We start from the raw sequence: 21,421 nt of genomic DNA on the forward strand, positions 1-21,421 counted from the left end.
AGAGGGTGGGGATGGTGGGGATTTATTGGATGAGAGAGGGTGGGGATTTACTGGATGAGAGAGGGTGGGGATGGTGGGGATTTACTGGATGAGAGAGGGTGCGGATGGTGGGGATTTATTGGATGAGAGAGGGTGGGGATGGTGGGGATTTACTGGTTGAGAGAGGGTGGGGATGGTGGGGATTTACTGGATGAGAGAGGGTGGGGAATTACTGGATGAGAGAAGATGGGGATGGTGGGGATTTATTGGATGAGAGAGGGTGGGGATGGTGGGGATTTACTGGATGAGAGAGGGTGGGGATGGTGGGGATTTATTGGATGAGAGAGGGTGGGGATTTACTGGATGAGAGAGGGTGGGGATGGTGGGGATTTACTGGATGAGAGAGGGTGGGGATGGTGGGGATTTACTGGTTGAGAGAGGGTGGGGATGGTGGGGATTTACTGGATGAGAGAGGGTGGGGAATTACTGGATGAGAGAAGATGGGGATGGTGGGGATTTATTGGATGAGAGAGGGTGGGGATGGTGGGGATTTACTGGATGAGAGAGGGTGGGGATGGTGGGGATTTATTGGATGAGAGAGGGTGGGGATGGTGGGAATTTACTGGATGAGAGAGGGTGGGGATGGTGGGGATTTATTGGATGAGAGATAATGGGGATTTACTGGATGAGAGAAGGTTGGGATGGTGGGGATTTATTGGATGAGAGAGGGTGGGGATTTATGGAGGAGAGAAGGTGGGGATGGTGGGGATTTATTGAATGAGAGATGGAGGGGATTTATTGGATGAGAGAGGATGGGGATGGTGGGGATTTACTGGATGAGAGAGGGTGGGGATGGTGGGGATTTATTGGATGAGAGAGGGTGGGGATGGTGGGGATTTATTGGATGAGAGAGGGTGGGGATGGTGGGGATTTACTGGATGAGAGAGGGTGGGGATTTATTGGATGAGAGAGGGTGGGGATGGTGGGGATTTACTGGATGAGAGAGGGTGGGGATTTATTGGATGAGAGAGGGTGGGGATGGTGGGGATTTATTGGATGAGAGAGGGTGCGGATGGTGGGGATTTACTGGATGAGAGAGGGTGGGGATGGTGGGGATTTACTGGATGAGAGAGGGTGGGGATTTACTGGATGAGAGAGGGTGGGGATGGTGGGGATTTACTGGATGAGAGAGGGTGGGGATTTATTGGATGAGAGAGGGTGGGGATGGTGGGGATTTACTGGATGAGAGAGGGTGGGGATGGTGGGGATTTACTGGATGAGAGAGGGTGCGGATGGTGGGGATTTATTGGATGAGAGAGGGTGGGGATGGTGGGGATTTATTGGATGAGAGAGGGTGGGGATGGTGGGGATTTATTGGATGAGAGAGGGTGGGGATGGTGGGGATTTATTGGATGAGAGAGGGTGGGGATGGTGGGGATTTACTGGATGAGAGAGGGTGGGGATGGTGGGGATTTATTGGATGAGAGAGGGTGGGGATGGTGGGGATTTACTGGATGAGAGAGGGTGGGGATGGTGGGGATTTATTGGATGAGAGAGGGTGGGGATTTATTGGATGAGAGAGGGTGGGGATGGTGGGGATTTACTGGATGAGAGAGGGTGGGGATGGTGGGGATTTATTGGATGAGAGAGGGTGGGGATGGTGGGGATTTACTGGATGAGAGAGGGTGGGGATTTATTGGATGAGAGAGGGTGGGGATGGTGGGGATTTACTGGATGAGAGAGGGTGGGGATGGTGGGGATTTACTGGATGAGAGTGGGTGGGGATTTATTGGATGAGAGAGGGTGGGGATGGTGGGGATTTACTGGATGAGAGAGGGTGGGGATGGTGGGGATTTATTGGATGAGAGAGGGTGGGGATGGTGGGGATTTACTGGATGAGAGAGGGTGGGGATGGTGGGGATTTATTGGATGAGAGAGGATGGGGATTTACTGGATGAGAGAGGGTGGGGATGGTGGGGATTTACTGGATGAGAGAGGGTGGGGATTTATTGGATGAGAGAGGGTGGGGATGGTGGGGATTTACTGGATGAGAGAGGGTGGGGATGGTGGGGATTTATTGGATGAGAGAGGGTGGGGATGGTGGGGATTTACTGGATGAGAGAGGGAGGGGATTTATTGGATGAGAGAGGGTGGGGATGGTGGGGATTTACTGGATGAGAGAGGGTGGGGATGGTGGGGATTTATTGGATGAGAGAGGGTGGGGATGGTGGGGATTTACTGGATGAGAGTGGGTGGGGATTTATTGGATGAGAGAGGGTGGGGATGGTGGGGATTTACTGGATGAGAGAGGGTGGGGATGGTGGGGATTTACTGGATGAGAGAGGGTGGGGATGGGGATTTACTGGATGAGAGAGGGTGGGGATGGTGGGGATTTACTGGATGAGAGAGGGTGTGGATGGTGGGAATTTATTGGATGAGAGAGGGTGGGGATGGTGGGGATTTATTGGATGAGAGAGGGTGGGGATGGTGGGGATTTACTGGATGAGAGAGGGTGTGGATGGTGGGAATTTATTGGATGAGAGAGGGTGGGGATTTACTGGATGAGAGAGGGTGGGGATGGTGGGTATTTATTGGATGAGCGAGAGTGGGGATTTATTGGATGAGAGAGAGTGGGGATCGTGGGGATTTATTGGATGAGAGAGGATGGGGATTTACTGGATGAGAGAGGGTGGGGATGGTGGGGATTTATTGGATGAGAGAGCGTGGGGATGGTGGGGATTTATTTGATGAGAGAGGGTGGGGATGGTGGGGATTTACTGGATGAGAGAGGGTGGGGATGGTGGGGATTTATTGGATGAGAGAGGGTGGGGATTTACTGGATGAGAGAGGGTGGGGATGGTGGGGATTTATTGGATGAGAGAGGGTGGGGATGGTGGGGATTTATTGGATGAGAGAGGGTGGGGATTTACTGGATGAGAGAGGGTGGGGATGGTGGGGATTTACTGGATGAGAGAGGGTGGGGATGGTGGGGATTTATTGGATGAGAGAGGGTGGGGATGGTGGGGATTTACTGGATGAGAGAGGGTGGGGATGGTGGGGATTTATTGGATGAGAGAGGGTGGGGATGGTGGGGATTTATTGGATGAGAGAGGGTGGGGATTTACTGGATGAGAGAGGGTGGGGATGGTGGGGATTTACTGGATGAGAGAGGGTGCGGATGGTGGGGATTTATTGGATGAGAGAGGGTGGGGATGGTGGGGATTTACTGGTTGAGAGAGGGTGGGGATGGTGGGGATTTACTGGATGAGAGAGGGTGGGGAATTACTGGATGAGAGAAGTTGGGGATGGTGGGGATTTATTGGATGAGAGAGGGTGGGGATGGTGGGAATTTACTGGATGAGAGAGGGTGGGGATGGTGGGGATTTATTGGATGAGAGAGGGTGGGGATGGTGGGGATTTATTGGATGAGAGAGGGTGGGGATTTACTGGATGAGAGAGGGTGGGGATGGTGGGGATTTACTGGATGAGAGAGGGTGCGGATGGTGGGGATTTATTGGATGAGAGAGGGTGGGGATGGTGGGGATTTACTGGTTGAGAGAGGGTGGGGATGGTGGGGATTTACTGGATGGGAGAGGGTGGGGAATTACTGGATGAGAGAAGATGGGGATGGTGGGGATTTATTGGATGAGAGAGGGTGGGGATGGTGCGGATTTATTGGATGAGAGAGGATGGGGATTTACTGGATGAGAGAAGATGGGGATTGTGGGGATTTATTGGATGAGAGACGGTGGGGATTTATTGGATGAGAGAGGGTGGAGATGGTGGGAATTTACTGGATGAGAGAGGGTGGGGTTGGTGGGGATTTACTGGATGGGAGAGGGTGGGGAATTACTGGATGAGAGAAGATGGGGATGGTGGGGATTTATTGGATGAGAGAGGGTGGGGATGGTGCGGATTTATTGGATGACAGAGGGTGTGGATGGTGGGGATTTACTGAATGAGAGAGGATGGCGATTTACTGGATGAGAAGGGGTGGGGATGGTGGGGATTTACTGGATGGGAGAGGGTGGGGAATTACTGGATGAGAGAAGATGGGGATGGTGGGGATTTATTGGATGAGAGAGGGTGGGGATGGTGCGGATTTATTGGATGAGAGAGTGTGGGGATGGTGGGGATTTATTGGATAAGAGAGGGTGGGGGTGGTGGGGATTTATTGGATGAGAGAGGGTCGGGATGGTGGGGATTTATTGGATGAGAGAGGATGGGGATTTACTGGATGAGAGAAGATGGGGATTGTGGGGATTTATTGGATGAGAGACGGTGGGGATTTATTGGATGAGAGAGGGTGGAGATGGTGGGAATTTACTGGATGAGAGAGGGTGGGGTTGGTGGGGATTTATTGGATGAGAGAGTGTGGGGATGGTGGGGATTTACTGGATGAGAGAGGGAGGGGATTTATTGGATGAGAGAGGGTGGGGATTGTGGGGATTTACTGGATGAGAGAGGGTGGGGATGGTGGGGATTTATTGGATGAGAGAGGGTGCGGATGGCGGGGATTTACTGGATGAGAGTGGGTGGGGATTTATTGGATGAGAGAGGGTGGGGATGGTGGGGATTTATTGGATGAGAGAGGGTCGGGATGGTTGGGATTTATTGGATGAGAGAGGGTGGGGATGGTGGGGATTTACTGGATGAGAGAAGGTGGGGATGGTGGGGATTTATTGGATGAGAGAGGATGGGGATTTACTGGATGAGAGAAGATGGGGATTGTGGGGATTTATTGGATGAGAGACGGTGGGGATTTATTGGATGAGAGAGGGTGGAGATGGTGGGAATTTACTGGATGAGAGAGGGTGGGGTTGGTGGGGATTTATTGGATGAGAGAGTGTGGGGATGGTGGGGATTTACTGGATGAGAGAGGGAGGGGATTTATTGGATGAGAGAGGGTGGGGATTGTGGGGATTTACTGGATGAGAGAGGGTGGGGATGGTGGGGATTTATTGGATGAGAGAGGGTGCGGATGGCGGGGATTTACTGGATGAGAGTGGGTGGGGATTTATTGGATGAGAGAGGGTGGGGATGGTGGGGATTTACTGGATGAGAGAGGGTGTGGAATTGGGAATTTATTGGATGAGAGAGGGTGGGGATTTGCTGGATGAGAGAGGGTGGGGATGGTGGGGATTTACTGGATGAGAGAGGGTGTGGATGGTGGGAATTTATTGGATGAGAGAGGGTGGGGATTTACTGGATGAGAGAGGGTGGGGATGGTGGGTATTTATTGGATGAGCGAGAGTGGGGATTTATTGGATGAGAGAGAGTGGGGATCGTGGGGATTTATTGGATGAGAGAGGATGGGGATTTACTGCATGAGAGAGGGTGGGGATGGTGGGGATTCATTGGATTAGAGAGGGTGCGGATGGTGGGGATTTATTGGATGAGAGAGGTGGTTGACGGAGTCCACTCTCACATCTCCTCTGTTTCTGCATTTCTACTCTCACCCCACCTCCCATCAGACCGAGCGGTTTCCCTGGTCTTCACCTTTCACCTCGTGAACCTCTGCACCCAACATTTCACCAGCTGCCACGCGATCGCATCAGCAGCCACATCAGCTCCTCCCCACTCCTTTCCACCTTGCAGTCCCTTCAGCGAGGATTAACCCTTGCCCTCCTTCATGTCTTGGGATCCTTCCAAATGAGTGGGGACAATAACCAGCAGAAATGAGTGCCATGGTACTCGATACCCTTGTTTCATCTGATCCAAACAAGGGATTAGAGAGAGTACATTAGAGCAGCGGTTAAGTGTAATGTTATTACAGCACCAGCGACCCAGGTTCCAGTCCTCTGCTGTCTGTAAGGAGATTAAACATCTTCCCATGAGTGTGTAGGTTTCCAGTGGGTGCATCACTTTCCTTCCATATTCCTACATTATTTCAGTTTGCACCGCTATACTTGAGCAGGAATCTGAGATTTTGCATAGACCTCCTGAAACCAGACCTCACTGACCTCCCTCCCTTAGCACTACCTTTTGATCTGCTGTCTGCACATGCACTGTTCTCTACATATATGCATTGTTCTCAATCTCGTTACAATGTGAATACGCCAGTAAAAGCCATCTCCCGCATGCGTGCTTTTATTTAATATATCTGTAGGTGTGTAGACAACAGACCAATAGGTTAATTTCCTTCCATATTCCTACATTATTTCAGTTTGCACTGCTATGCTTTGCACCATCTCGTTTCGTGTTTGTCAGTGTACATATTGTTGAAATTGTCATTACCATGTGTAACTGTTCACCCTGTCAGTTTCACGTGAGCCAGGAACTTCATTGCACCCTGGTGTCTGTGACAACAAACTGTATGTTTCCTCATAGTTCAGCATAGAGAGCATCTATCAGCAGGCAGACAGTGCAAAACTGAACAGTTTCTGAGTTACCTGCTGCTTAGGAAGAGGTGGAAGATCAAACCAGGTGCTGGAAATCTAAATCCAATACTCAGCTCAGCAGTGCTAAGCTATTTATTCTGCAAACCCCAGTAAATTTAACACAAAACTGTTCATTAATGGATCTCAAATGAATGATTAGAGCATTTTAACTAGAACAATGACAGCACAGCAGGAGTCCATTTCATCCATTGTGTCCTTTCAATTGATCTGCAGTTTTGTATAGTTCTACTCTAATTACTTTCCTAATCCACTCATGTAGCTTCTCAAAGAAAGTCGAATGGAAATGAGTGTTTTATTGAGTTACCCAATGAAAATCATTGACCCCAATTATATCAAAATTCTCTCTCTCTTTCTCTCTCTCTCTCTCTCTCTCTCTCTCTCTCTCTCTCTCTCTCTCTCTCTCTCTCATATAGTTATATAGTTAATCACAGGCATGAGTTCATCACATTTATTTTTTGTTTCCCAATATTTTGGTTCACTCTTGGTGCTCTCATGGGGTAGTATGTCTTGAGAGAGAGAGAGAGAGTCCCGTTCTTCCCACCCTTGGCAGATTGGATTGGAGATGACTCAACAAACCTCCACAACAAAGGCTCTGCGTCATATCAGTGAGGTAAGATCTGCTGCCATGTTTATAAAATACACTGGTTTCATTCTGACATGAGTCACCACAGTTTGGCAGGTAGTGGAGGAGAGAAGTGGTTGATCGTGTTCTGAAAGGAGCAGGAAACAGGCGGTGGTGTCCTGTCATATTAAGTATGTTGATCATCCCAGATGTTCTTCGTGAATGAATTTGCCAGGCCTGAACTCTAAACAACAGCCCAAAATCAATTCAGATTTTGAGGAAGGTGTGGAAGAGCAAGACAGTGGCTGTGTTCTCAATCAAAGCCGGATAGGTTTGCACCTGATAAACCACTTGTGGTGTGCCAGTTGTGGTGTAATCCAGATGGCTGTGTTGGTTGAAATTAGTAAGTACATGCTTTCTCCCAACTTGCCCTTCCCACTCCCTCCTCGGTAAAAGGCAGGTCAGCTCTTGTCTGGTTCCTCTCCATATTCATTCCAACCAATCACAGTCTCTACTTTTCTCTGCAACTCCGCTCCAGATTTGACAGTCTAAGAACAGCATTAAAAACGGTAGCAAAGGTCTAAGTCCAGCTCCTGCATGTCACAAAGCCCGTGGACAACACTGATATCTCCTTCCACACTGTGGCAAACTCCAGTCCCTGAATGTCACAAGGTCCACAAGTCACACTGGTATCTCCTTCCACACTGTGGCTAACTCCAGTTCCTGCAGGTCACAAAGCCCATGGACCACACTGATATCTCCTTTCGCATGGCGGCAAACTCCTTCTTTACTTTGTCACAAAGCCCATGGGTCACACTGATATCTCCTTCCACACCATGGCAAACTCCAGTTTCGGAATGTCACAAGGCCCATGGGTCACACTGATATCTCCTTCCACTTAGTGGTAATATCCGGCTCCTGCAGGTCACAAAGTTCAAGAATCATACAAATACCTCCTTCCACATGGTGGTAAACTCCAGCTTCCCTTTGTCACAAAGCCCATGGGCTACACTGGTATCTCCCTCCACACTGTCCATGGGTCACACTGATATCTCCTTCCACACTGTGGTAAACTCCAGCTTCCCTTTGTCACAAAGCCCATGGGCCACATTGATATCTCCTTTCACATGGTGGCAAACTCCTTCTTTACTTTGTCACAAAGCCCACGGGCCACACATATCTCCCTCCACTTGGTGGCAACCTCTGGCTCTTGCAGGTCACAAAGCTCAAGGATCATACAAATACTTCCTTCTACATTGTGGCGAACTTCAGGCAGTCACTGATCCTGGCAACACTCCACTTCCTAAAGGCTGCTTCCTGGCTCTACAGTTACTGACAACCCCAGCTATTTATATCCGGTGAACTTCTTTCTAGATGCTGGAAGTACTTAGGAAGCTAATAGCTGTTGAATATTAAAAGAAGCCACCCACTGTGGGAGAAGGAATACTGACCGGGGAAAGAGAGAACACAGCTATGTCCCAAAAGCATTTACCAACAAAATCATCTGGGGGCGTAATCCTCAGGAACACCAGTTAGGTTTCTCAGTTTGAGGGCCACGTCTACAGTCTTGACAAAAGCATCAATCATTTTCCTCATCTCAGGAGTGTAGGGATCATATTCCAGTTTTCTGAGGCCAGAGCGTTTGAAGTTCCCATCCTTTTGGCTCTCCACACAGAGCAGCCTGTCATCGGAGACACTGAGGCCCAGGATGGACACCATCTTTTTCAGTTGGTTGAACAGATCGTGCTTTAGATCTTCATAGTGGACCACAAGGACTTCCTTGCCGTACTTTAACCAGTCGAGGGTGTGGGATGCCCACCAAGGTGCATAGTTCTTCACAAACTCAGGCCATTCTGTAGAACAAAGGAAATCATTAAATATTAAAGACCTCTTTGGTTTAATTCATGCCAACACATTTTCAATAGGTGACGTTTTGAGAAGGCAGCATTCATCATTGTCACCCGAGATATTGCAGGGGTGTAAGGAAGAAGTTGAAGATGAAAGGAACTTCTCCAGGGGAGGCTGAAGAGTACAGCAGGAGTGAGGGTCATTGAGGAAGGTCAGGTGACTCTTAGAAAATGGGTCAGTAACTAAAGGTAACACACACAAAATGCTGAAGGATCTCGGCAGATCAATCAGCATTTATGCAGAGGAATAAGCAGTCAATGTTTTGGGCTGAGTTGTTTCACAGGACTGGTAAAGGATTGGGAAGAGGCCAGAATAAGGAGGTGGGGGGGCGGGGATGGAGTACAATCTGGCAAGTGATAGGTGAAACCAGGTGAAGGTGAAGGTCAGTGGGTGGGGAATAGTGAAGAAGTGAGAAGCTGGGAGGTGATAGGTGGAAGAGTTAAAGGGCTGAAGAAGAAGGAATCTGATAGGAGACGAGAGTGGACAATGGGAGAAAGGGAAGGAGGATGGTCACCAGAGGTAGGTGATGGGCAGGTGAGGAAAAGAGAAGGGCAAGAGGAGAGCCAGAAGAGAGAAGAGTTTCGATTTAAGAACAAGGCCATGTGTGAACAAGCCATGGTGTTGTCAACAGTCAAAAACTTGGACTGATCCTCCAACACTACATATTGACGTTTAATATTGAATTGCAACACCTGTCATCAATGAATGGGACAATGAGAACATTCTGGAATTGAGACTGGATTAACAGTCAGAGGGAATCTCCATAACACTGGATGGATCCATTCAGGATCAGAATCAGAACCAGGTTTATTATCCGTGACGTACACTCAGTGTACAGTTAATTAGGTAGCTCCTGTATCTAATAACATGACCATGGAGTGTATTTCTGCATATTTGTAGTCTTCTGCAGCCTGTTCTGTTTTGTAATTTCAAAACGTTGATTTAAAGGAGAACAAGAGAGCCAAGAGGTGCGAGTCTTCGCTTGTGTTTTTACTTTAAGCGAGGCACTCACATATCACATATTAGCAGGACATATACAATAACCTGTAACGAATTATTGAAATGAACAAGAATGCTTAATCAACCAATATTAAATACACAACGCTCTTCCTTGCATATCTATGAACTCCAACTCAACAGAGAATGCATCTCAACCATATACACAGTACACTATATAATGCAAGCACTATATACAGACATAGTCGACTTTAAGTTGTCCCATTCAGGCTTTCATCGCTGTGGAGGATTTTTTTTTACTCTTGTGGGATAACATCTTTCCTGATGGGGGGTGGGGGGTGGTCACTCTGCTCGGCAGGTGAGACGTGTGGCTGTGAAACAATCCCAGTTTCTGGGGCCTCCCCTGTGGTGGTTGTAGGAATTGACTCTGGGACTACAGGAAGTGGTTCTGCCAGCTCTGGACACCTTTCTTCTCCTTTTTCTCAGCTTTTCTCTGTGGGTCTACTTGGATCCTTGCTTGTCTCTCAGTCCCCGCTCTTCTTTCTGGTTTGTGCATCTTGATCTTGGGAAGGTGGATTTAGTTCACTCGAAAATTCTCTTATTAATCCTTCTATTGCTTCCTTTACAATCTGATCTCTCTCTCTCTCTCTCCTCTTGGCTTCCTCACCCACAGCATTATCTGATGAATCCTCCGTTTTCAGATCTCCATTGACTCCTTTCTTATTGACCTTCCACACACCCAGCTGGCCTTTGGTCTTTGTATCTACTTTTACAAACAGCCTTTTGTCTCCCACTTGAAGCTCATGCAATAATCTTAATGCACACAGAGTAGATTCTGGTTCTTTATACGGAGACAAGTTGTCAGGTTACTAAACATATGGGGACACACTTGGCTAAATCCACTTGATTGATACACAACAAAAAGAAATGTAGGTCCACTTCATGCTGTCCAAACTTACCCTGATGGTCCCAAGCCCGGCTGCATAAGGAGGAGGATTGGGCATAGGGCTAGCGACCCCATCCCGTTTTTAAAAACAAACAAACAGAAGTACAAAACACCAACAGAAGCTCCAAAGACCTCATCCCCGGGAGAGGAAGGATCTTTGACAATGGTCTGCACCTGAAAGATTGTCCCAGGAAAGAGGACTTTGATGAGCCGCTATCAGTAGCCTATGCCCCAGTAGGGGTGATGGGCTTAAGTAAATAAGTAAATAAGTTTACCCTGATTGCTGTTTATAACCTCTAAAAATCTAGCTCCTAAATGCACACTTTGCCACTCAGTAACAGTATAGATGCTTCCATAGTTCCCTGCACACACTTCAGTCTGTAGAGAACATTCTTTCAAGGGAAAGATGCAGTGTTCTTAAAGTGGACGCAATATTATAATTTAACAATACTTCTGTGCTGAGGAAAAGGCATGGATAATTTATCCAGAAGAACTAATGACAACGTCCACTCTCCACCTATTTGGAAATCCTTTTGGTTCAGTATCAGATACACCAGGCAGTGTTTGTATCCACCAGGGCTTGGTTCGCACGCTCCCTTTTCACATAATGGGGATTCACATTCTCCTTTTCCTCTCACCCTGTTCCACTGTTACTTTTCAAATTACGTGGTTTGCTGTATTATAATGCTATACAACATCTAGAGAATTAAAAGATGTGTTGGGGAATTAAGATATAGGAGCAGAATGACATCATTCACTCATGGTTGACTGATGTTCCCTCTCAACCCCATTCTCTTGCCTCCTACCTGTAACCTCTGACACCCTTGTTAATTAAGAACCCATCAACTTCTGCTTTAAATATACCTAATGAATTGGCCTTCACAGCAATGAGTTCCACAGATTCATCACCTGCTGGCTAAAAAAATTCCTCCTCATCCCTGTTCCAAATGGTCTGTCACCATCAAAGCCCCAGCTGTGCTGGATTATTGGAGTTCAACAGTAAAGGTTTAAATTCAGGAGAATAATAAAATGAATCCATTTCTTGCTACGGAATATGTGCCAGTGTTGACCAGAACTGATATACTTCACAACAAAGGACAGGGGGTGACACTGTAAATCTGTGTTTAGTAGTGAACGTGTTCTGTATTTACAGTTGTCCATAAATTGAAAAATAGACAAAAATCAATTGTTACGGTCGCCAAACTGCCACAGTGTTGTAACAAACAACATCAAAAACACATCAGACTGATAAGAAGGAAGAATTCAAAAAGTGGAGAGGGAGGAATCCGGTCCTGCTGTTCATAAGAATGAACAGACAGTAGGTACATGCGTTACATTAATTTAATAATATTAGTGGAGCCCATTCACATGTGTGGGTGGACAAATACTCAGTGGCCACTTTATTAGGTACACCAGTACACTTGCTTATTAGCACAAATATCTAATCAACCAATCATGTGGCAGCAACTCAATGCATAGAAATGTGTAAACATAGTCAATAGGTTCAGTTGTGTTCATGCCAGACATCAGAATGGGACAGAGAAATGCCATCTAGGTGAATTTGACCGTGGAATGATTGGTGGTGGATTGAGTATCTCAGAAACTGCTGAACTCTTGCGATTTTCACACACAACAGCCTCTAGAGTTTACAGAGAATGGTGTGAAACATTAAAAAAAATTCTGTGAGCAGCAGTTTTGTGGTGAAAACAACTTGTTAATGAGGCCAGTCCTGATGCAGGGTCTCAGCCCAAAACATTGCCTGTTTACTCTTTTCCATAGATGCTGCCTGACCTGCTGAGTTCCTCCAGACAGAACTAAAAATAACCATTTGCTCTTTTCCATGCCAAGGTTGCGGGCAAAACATTTCTCAACTTGGTGTCACAGCTGACTGGCTCGGAGTGGGCTGGGACAGAGCCAGTGTTGCTCCTTGCTCTGTGATCAGATGTACCAGAGCAGATGCCTGAGTAAGCCGTTAACTCCCCACTGAACCATCAGAGACAGAAGCTGTTTCATTAAGCAGATTCAGGGCAATCCACCTTGTGTAATCACAGCACATAAAGCTTTGCTTTACAATGGCCCTGAGGAGATCATAAAACTAATGTCATGGAACAGTGTGACAATTTTGCAGACACTTCAGTCATGTCAAATGGAACAGCTGGGGCAACACAGCTGGAGCTGTACGACAAGGCAGGGGTCTTAGTCAAGTCTGCATGATTATTAGAGTATATGTACTGGAACATTCCAGCCCTTGCAATAGAACGTCAAGATCAATTAAATTGTGCTTAATGTTATCTTTAACTAATTCAGACCCATCAATTTAATGGTTTCCATCTCAGCTTGGGATCTTCCAACACCTGTTCCTTCTTCTGTTCCATGGTAGGAATTCCATCTGCTTCCTCTCTCAGCATCACTGCTGTGGATGGAGACTCCAATGCACAGGATCAAAGAGGCTACAAACTCAAGACTTCCCACCACTGAGGACATCTTCAAGAGATGTGCCTCAAGAAGGAAGCATCGATCATTTCAGCCCCTCACTGTCCAGGTCTTGCCCTCTTCTCGTTACTACCCTCAGGGAGGAGGTACAGGAGCCTGAAGATGCACACCCAATGCTATAGGAGCAGCTTCTTTCCCTCTGCCATCAGATTTGAAAGTTGAAAGTAAATTTATTATCAAAATACACCTGGTATAAGTCACTAATTACTACTCTGAGATTCATTTTCTTGTAGGTGTTTGTAGGAGGGCAAATAAATGCAATGTAATCCATGATAAACTGCACACAAACACAGCTGAGCAGCCAATGTGCAAACGAAGACAAACTGAGCAAATATACACACATAAACAAATAAATAATCCCGAGAACCTCAGCTGAACCATCCATGAACTCATGAACTATCACTATTAACCATCTCTACATGAACCTCGCTCTTCCTCTTTCACATTAGTTATATGTTCATTTATTTTTTTACCTTACAACAATGTTTTATGTCAGACGCTGTGCTTCAGCCACAACACAACAAATTTCACAACTTTTAACAGTAATAACAAACCTAATACTGATTCTTCACTCGGACAAATGTCACTGAGGTGGAGTGATACGTATCACTCGAGTGTTGTAAATGTCACTGAGGTGGAGTGATACGTATCACTCGAGTGTAGTAAATGTCACTGAGGTGTTGTGATACGTATAACTCGAGTATTATAGTAAATGTCACTGAGGTGTTGTGATGTGTATACCTCGAGTATTGTAAATGTCACTGAGACGGTGTGATACATATCACTCGATATTGTAAATGTCACTGAGGTGGTGTGTATATATAACTCGAGTATTGTAGTAAATGTCACTGAGATGGTGTGATACGTATTACTCGAGTGTTGTAAATGTCACTGAGGTGGTTGTGATACATATCACTCAAGTATTGGAGCTTTGTAACCAAGCCATTCTTTGTGGGTGAAAATCTACTGCCACTGGAAAGTGCCAAGACTTGCTACACACTGGGTGTGAGCAAAGCCAGCCACATCAATATAATGCCATAGGCCACAAACTAGACGAACTGTCAATCTCACTTGGATGATAAAATGGTTGGTTTAGGAAACTGCTTTGTCTCAACAGCAGATGTTCCATCGTCTTTGAGTAAATGAATCCCATGTCCTTACAAATTGAGATGTATCCTATTATGATCTCTAAATGAAGAAATTTTAATCCAAACCCAACCTTCTGTTATATCTTAACAGCAAAGGCATAAGACTGGCACTGGAACTGAAAGTAATCTCTCTGCCAACACTTCTTTTCCAATTCAACACATAAATATCTCAAGAAGCTTAAAAGGCTTACTGTGTCAGATTCACCACAGTTCTTTGTGTGAAGTGCTTTCTTTATTGCCTGTGTAGCAGATACTGTACACTCGCTGTGGGCACACAACATCAAAGTGCAAATCGGAGCTTCAATAGGTGACCATTAACATTAAACTAGCACCTACACTACTTATTGGCTACTTTTTGAGTGTATGTTCCTGGTCTTCTGCTGCTGCAGCCCATCCACTTCAAGGTTTGCCTTCCTGTCGCCATTCTCCCCCAACCTCTCTTGGTAACAAGTCACTTTTGCCCACAGAACAACTACTCACTGGACCTTGGCTTCACTAGAAGGAGATCAAGTCAACCAGCAGGGCTGTAGCTGAGGCAGCAGAGACAGGATCAGCATGGGTGGGACCAAGTATGTCCAGAGGGGCAGATAGTCAGACAGTGTATACGTCTTTTGCAAACCCTTCAGTAGTTGCATAGACACCTAAAGAGTAGACTATCTCTTGGATGGAAGTGACCAACAACTCTGATAGAGGCAGATGCCAAGTTTTTAAGCTCACCAGTGGGAGGTGGTGCTTTAGCACTGCCAGCCCACCACCTCGAGGGAGTCTTGATCATAAGTGGGCTGAAACTCCTGAAGACAGGTGGCAGATCAACTGACGATCCCACTGGTGATAGCACAGGACAGTTAGCATCTTAGTCCACGTGTATTTTCAATTCAATTCAGTCCAGCACATCACAAAAAGCCCTCCCCATCATTAAGCACATCTGTTTGGAGCATTGCTACGAGAAAACAGCATCCGTCATCCAGGAACCCCACCATCCAGTCCGTTCCATGCTCTCTTCTCACTGCCGATGTTCCAAATTTTGTTTGTTTTTTCGCTTGTTCATTTATTTGCTTATTTATTTATTTACTATTTTGTTTATTACAATTTGTCTTCTTTGGCACGTTGATCGTTTATTTACTGAGATACACTACAGAAAAGGCCCTTCTGGCCCTTTGAGCCACGTTGCCCAGCAACCCCCGATTTAACCCCAGTCTGATCACAGGACAATTTACGATGAACAATTAACCGACCAACCGGTACAACTTTGGAAACCGGAGCACCCAGAGGAAACCCAAGTGGTCACGGGGATTACGTACAAACTCTCTACAGGCAGTGGTGACAATTGAACCCCGGTCACCTGTACTCTAAAGCATTGTGCTAACCACTACACTACCATGCCGCTCGAAAGAGTGGGCAAAGGAGACAGTGAGACAGGTAGGAGTCGAACCTACAATCTTCTGATCGCTCATCAGAAGTGTTATCCATTGTGCACGGGCTCAAACTTTGTCTATTGATTCTGTTGTGTTTCTTTGTATCTACTAGTGAATGCCCACAAGAAGATGATTCTCAGGATAGTATATAGTAAAAAACACACACTTTGATGTTAAGTTAATTTTGAATTTGACCAAATGCCCATCGAAGCTAGTCCCATTCACCTGGTTTTGGTCCATATCTCTGTATATCTGCTTCTGTTTCCCCACCCTGAGAGTGAAGACAAGCACAAATGGGAGGGAGTGTTCCTCTGCTCTCTCTGTTTGTTAATGTGACACTTTGCCACACCAGGGACACCAGAGTATTATGTTCATGGCCCAGAAAAGTCAGCACCACCTTTACTTCATCAGGGCCTAAAGAAATTTGGCAGGTCCCGATCCTTATCGATTTTCATTGATGCTCCATGAAAAGCATTCTATCTGGATGCGTCATGGCTCGGTCTGACAACTGCTCTGCACGTGACTGTAAGAAACTATAGGGAGTTGTGGACACACCTCAGCACATCACAGAAACCAGACTCCCCTCAATGAAACCTCTGTGTACTTCTTGCTGGCTCAGTAAAGGGAGTTGTGGTCACTCAGTATCGGGGGTTGTGGACACACCTCAGCATGTCACAGAAACCAGACTCCCCTCTATGAAACCTCTGTGTATTTCTTGCTGGCTCGGTAAAGCAAACAGCGTAATCAAAATCTCCACCCACCCCAGACATTCACTCTTCTCCCCTGTCCCACTGGGCAGTAGATACAAATGCCTGAGAGCAGACACCACCAGGCTCCAGTCAGATTCTATTCCACTGCCGTCAGACTCTTGTACATCAAATGGACACTTGACCTCACAACCTACCTCGTTATGATCTCGCACTTCATGGTTTATCTGCTCTGCACTTTCTCTGTAGCTTTTAAACTTCATTCTGCATTCTTTTTTATCTTGTTTCACCTCAGTACACTGTACAACGACCATGTGTATGAACAGTGTAGAAGACGAGCTTTCCGCTGTATCTGGGTTCAGGTATTTATTTATTTAGAGATACGGTGTGGAACAGACCCTTTTGTCCTCACGAGCTGCACCAGCAAACAACCGCAGCCGAATCACAGGACAATTTACAGTGACCAATTAACCTACTGACCGGTACATCTTTGGACTGTGGGAGGAAACCAGAGCACCCGGAGGAAACCCCCACGGTCACGGGGAGAATGTACAAACTCCTCACAGACAGTGCTGGGAACTGAACCCAGGTCATGGGCACTGTAGGAGTGTTACACTAACCATGACACTACTATGTCAGCCACGTGGCGCTACACGTGACAATAATAAACCATTACCAGTAACAATTGGTGTAAATGGCTGGTTGATGGTCAACATCGAGTCAGAAGGCCGAAGGGTCTATTTCTCTGCTCTGTCTCTCTTTGACTCTTTGATTTGTGATGTTGCCGCTCTCATTCCCTGCAGAAGATCCCTGAGCGCTGCTGAGGTCTACAATATTTCTTTTTTTTATTTTGCTTCCACCTGAAGAGGCCATTGGTAGCAGCCAAACAAGGTCTTCCTGTTACATCTGACTCCTGTGTACGGCTTTGCACCTGACATAATGCGCCCGGTTCCGACAGGGAATGGTAGCAATACCTGTAACAACACTTCTGGCACTCTGCTTTGAGGAACGAGTGTAATAAGTGATACATCACGGAGCAGACAAGAGGTATTTTGTGTCAGATTTGCCTGAACTACTCTGATAAAGACAGGATGTTGCATTAACCTCTAGACGCGCTTGAACAGTGTAATACTGCTTCAGTAACGTGCTGCAAATGTCAGCCCCGACTGCCTGCTAGACCTGGAGTGTGGTTTCAATGTACAAATGATTCAGAAGTGAGACTGGCATGTCATGAGAACTCAAATCAGCCTCGAGGCATCGCAACGCAACAAGGAATTTTTGCAGTAATAGAAACAGTAACAATGTTCTTTCTTTTGTTCTGTTTGTCACTGAGCCCGTGATTAACTCAGGCACGGGCTGCTTGTCGGAGCCTTAAATCTATCAGCGTTCCCACAGACAAAACGGTGATTGCTCCCGCTGGTTTGCAGTCTTCTGTTAAAAAATCCTGCCACGATTGGAGGTGGGAGAGAAGGATTAACAACACTGCCTTGCCCTTTACATTTCTGACAGCCTTACAGACTCTGGTGCAGTATGGTACAAGACGAGGCCACTCAGCCCATTAATTCCAGGAAAGACGGTGGAGACACAAGGGATTTGCAGATGGTCGAATCTGGAGCAGCAAGCGGTCTGCTGGAGGAACTCAACGGGTCGAGCAGTATCCATTGGAGAAAAGGAAATGTCGATGTTTCTGGACAAGACGCTGCTTCAGGAGATTGTTTTCATGCTGATGCAGGGTTTTGACCCAAAACGTCAAAGATTCCTTCCTGCCCACAGATACTGCTCGACCTGCTCAGTTCTGAGTGTTTATGCAAGTGTTTCTCCTTTCTCCGTGTCTCAAGTATGGTGACTGGATTTTTTTAATGTTCCTTGTGCAGTAAATATTCTATATTCTGCGGAGGTGGAATGAAGGTTTTGGTCAATCAACGAGGACAAGGAGTAATGGATTAGGTGCTCCAAGTTACACGACGCAATGGTTTTGTCCTTCATTATTATTGGACATGGGCTTGTGAATTATTCACAGAGTCTGTCAGGTCCTATAAATCCCAACATTGGTTGATAATAATTAGCTGTATATATAACAAGCATGTTTCATGGTTAACAGGCTTTGGGTTTGATTTCAGCAACACACAATATTAAAATCAAACAGTGGTTCAAATGTTCATGTATTACAGATCAGTTCCGTTCCACACCTTTTGGAAAGTGTTGTTGGTGTCTTTATAATAAAATGAAGGGAAAGGGAAACTATAGAGCTTTAAAAAGTTCGTTGGCAATTTTATTGACTCCCATTTAAAACACACAATTCAGTTTCACTGTCATGTTAGAACACACAATGTACACTCAGTGGCCACTTTATTAGGAACCTCCTGCACCTAATAAAGAGGTCATAGATTCTATATTTGTGGTCTTCTGCTGCTGCTGCCCATCTACTTAAGGTTCAATGCGTTGGGCATTCAGAGATGACCGTCTGTACACCACTGGTGTAACACGTGATTATTTGAGATACTGTCACATGAACCAGTCTGGCCATTCTCCTCTGACCCCTCTCATTAACAAGGGGCTTTAGCCCACAGAATTGCTGCTCACTTTGGTCATCGCACCATTCCCTGTAAACTCTAGAGATGATTGGGCATGAAAATCCAAGGAGAACAGCGGTTTTTGAGATACTCAAACTGCACCTCTGAAAGAGAGAACGTAACTACAGCTCTGAGGAATCCAGCTGAACCCGGTGACCCTGTGATCTCTGTCTCAGACACCGATGTTAGGCTGTCTTTCAGGAGGGTGAACCCTCACAAGGCAGCAGGTCCCAATGGAGTAACTGGTAAGACTCTGAAAACTTGTGTCAACCAACTGGCAGGATTTGAGGACATTTTCAAACTCACACTGCTACTATCAAAGATCCCACCTGCTTCAAAAAGACAACAATTATTCCAGTGCCTGAGAAGTGTAGTGTGAGCTGCCTTCATGACTATCGTCCAGTAGCACTCACATCTATAGAGATGAAATGCTTTGAGAGGTTGGTCATGGCTAGAATGAACTCCTGCCTCAGCAAGGACCTGGACCCACTGCAATTTGCCTATCGCCACAATAGGTCTACAGCAGGTGAAATTTCAATGGCTCTTCACGCGGCCTTCGATCACCTGGACAATACAAACACCTACTGTAGGTCAGGATGCTGTACATTGACTATAGCTCAGTGTTTAACTCCATTATTCCCACAGTCTGATCAATAAGCTGTAGAACCTGGGCCTCTGTACCTCCCTCTGCAACTGACTTCTTAACCAGAAAATCACAATCTATGCAGATTGGTGATAATATCTCCTCCTCGCTGACAATCAACGCTGGTACACCTCAGGGGTGTGTGCTTAGCCCACTGCTTTACTCTGTCTATAACTATGACTGTGTGGCTAGACATAGCTCAAATGCCATCCATAAATTGGTTAATAACACAACGGTTGTTGGTAGAATCTCAGATGGAGATGAGAGGGTGTAGAGGAGAAAGATGTACCAGCTAGTTGAGTGGTGTCGTAACAATAACCTTGTATTTAATGTCAGTAGGTTGAAAGAGCTGATTGCGGTCTTCAGGAAGGGTAAGACGAGGGAACACAAACCAATTCTCATAGAGGGATCAGAAGTGGAGAGAGTGAGCAATTTCAGGTTCCAGTATGTCAAGATCTCTGAGGATCTAACCTTGTCCCAACATTATCAATGCAGCTATAAAGAAGGCAAGGCAGCAGTTATATTTCATTAGAAGTTTGACGAGATTTGGTTTGTCAACTTAAATACTCAAAAACTTCTCTCGATGTACTGTGGAGAGCTTTCTGACAGCAGACTGCATCACTGTCTGGTACTGGTGGGTGGGCGGGGTGGAGGTGCTAATGTACAGGGCCAAATGAAACTACAGAAAGTTGTAAAATTAGTCCACTCCACATTGGGTACTGCCCTCCGTAGGGTCCAGACATCTTCAAAGAGTGGTGCCTCAGAAAGGTGACATCCATTATTAAGGACCCCTATCACTTAGAGAATGCCCTCTGATCACTGTTACCATCAAGAAGGAAGTACAGAAGCTTGAAAGCACACACTCAGCCCTTCATCCCCCTCTGCTATCCGATTCCTAAATGGACATTGAACCCATGAACACTATCTCACTTTTTAAAATATATATTATTTCTGTTTTTGCACTTCTATTTTTAATCTATTCAATATACATATATATACTCACTGTAATTGATTTACTTGGTTACTTGTTTATTTTTCTTTCTATATTATCATTTATTGCATTGAGCTGTTGCTAAGTTAACAAATTTCACAACATACGCTGGTGATTTTACAGCTGATTCTGGTTCTTATTCTTTTGCGTTTGTTTTTTTACGTAGAACATAGAAATCTACAGCACATTACAGGCCCTTCAGCCCACAATGTTGTGCTGACCATGTAACCTACTCTAGAAACTACCTAGAATTTCCCTACCACATAGCCCTCTATTTTTCTAAGCTTCATGTACCAATTATATCCACCTCTACCACTATCACTGGCAGTGCATTCCACGCACCCACCACTTACTTTGTGGAAAAATTTACTTCTGACATTCTCCTGTATCTAATTCCAAGCACTTTAAAACTATGCCCCCTCATGCTAGCCATTCCAGCCCTGGGAAAAAGCCCCTGGCTATCCACACAATTAATGCCTCTCATCATCTTATACACCTCTATCCTCCGTCACTCCAAGGAGAGAAGGCCAGGTTCAGTCAACCTATTCTCACAAGGCACACTCTCCAATCCAGGCAACATCCTTGTAAATCTCCTCTGCACTCTCTCTATAGTATCCACATCCTTCCTGTAGTGAGGTGATCAGAACTGAACACAGTACTCCAAGTGGAGTCTGACCAAGGTCTTATATTGCTGTAAC

General features: G+C 45.9%; 1 protein-coding gene across 1 annotated transcript in view; it reads right to left on the reverse strand.

The window, feature by feature from the left end:
• Positions 1 to 6,476: 6,476 nt before the first annotated feature.
• LOC134342576 (sialate:O-sulfotransferase 2-like) overlaps positions 6,477 to 21,421 on the reverse strand; it is a 281,185-nt gene continuing 266,240 nt past the window's right edge. Inside the window, exon 8 of the mRNA XM_063040886.1 lies at positions 6,477 to 8,795. Coding sequence (XP_062896956.1) covers positions 8,443 to 8,795 — 353 coding nt within the window. The 3' untranslated portion in view covers positions 6,477 to 8,442. The remainder of the gene's footprint in view (positions 8,796 to 21,421) is intronic.

The sequence above is a fragment of the Mobula hypostoma genome, chromosome 2 (genome assembly GCF_963921235.1).
Source record: "Mobula hypostoma chromosome 2, sMobHyp1.1, whole genome shotgun sequence".
NCBI classification, from domain to species: Eukaryota; Metazoa; Chordata; class Chondrichthyes; order Myliobatiformes; family Myliobatidae; genus Mobula; species Mobula hypostoma.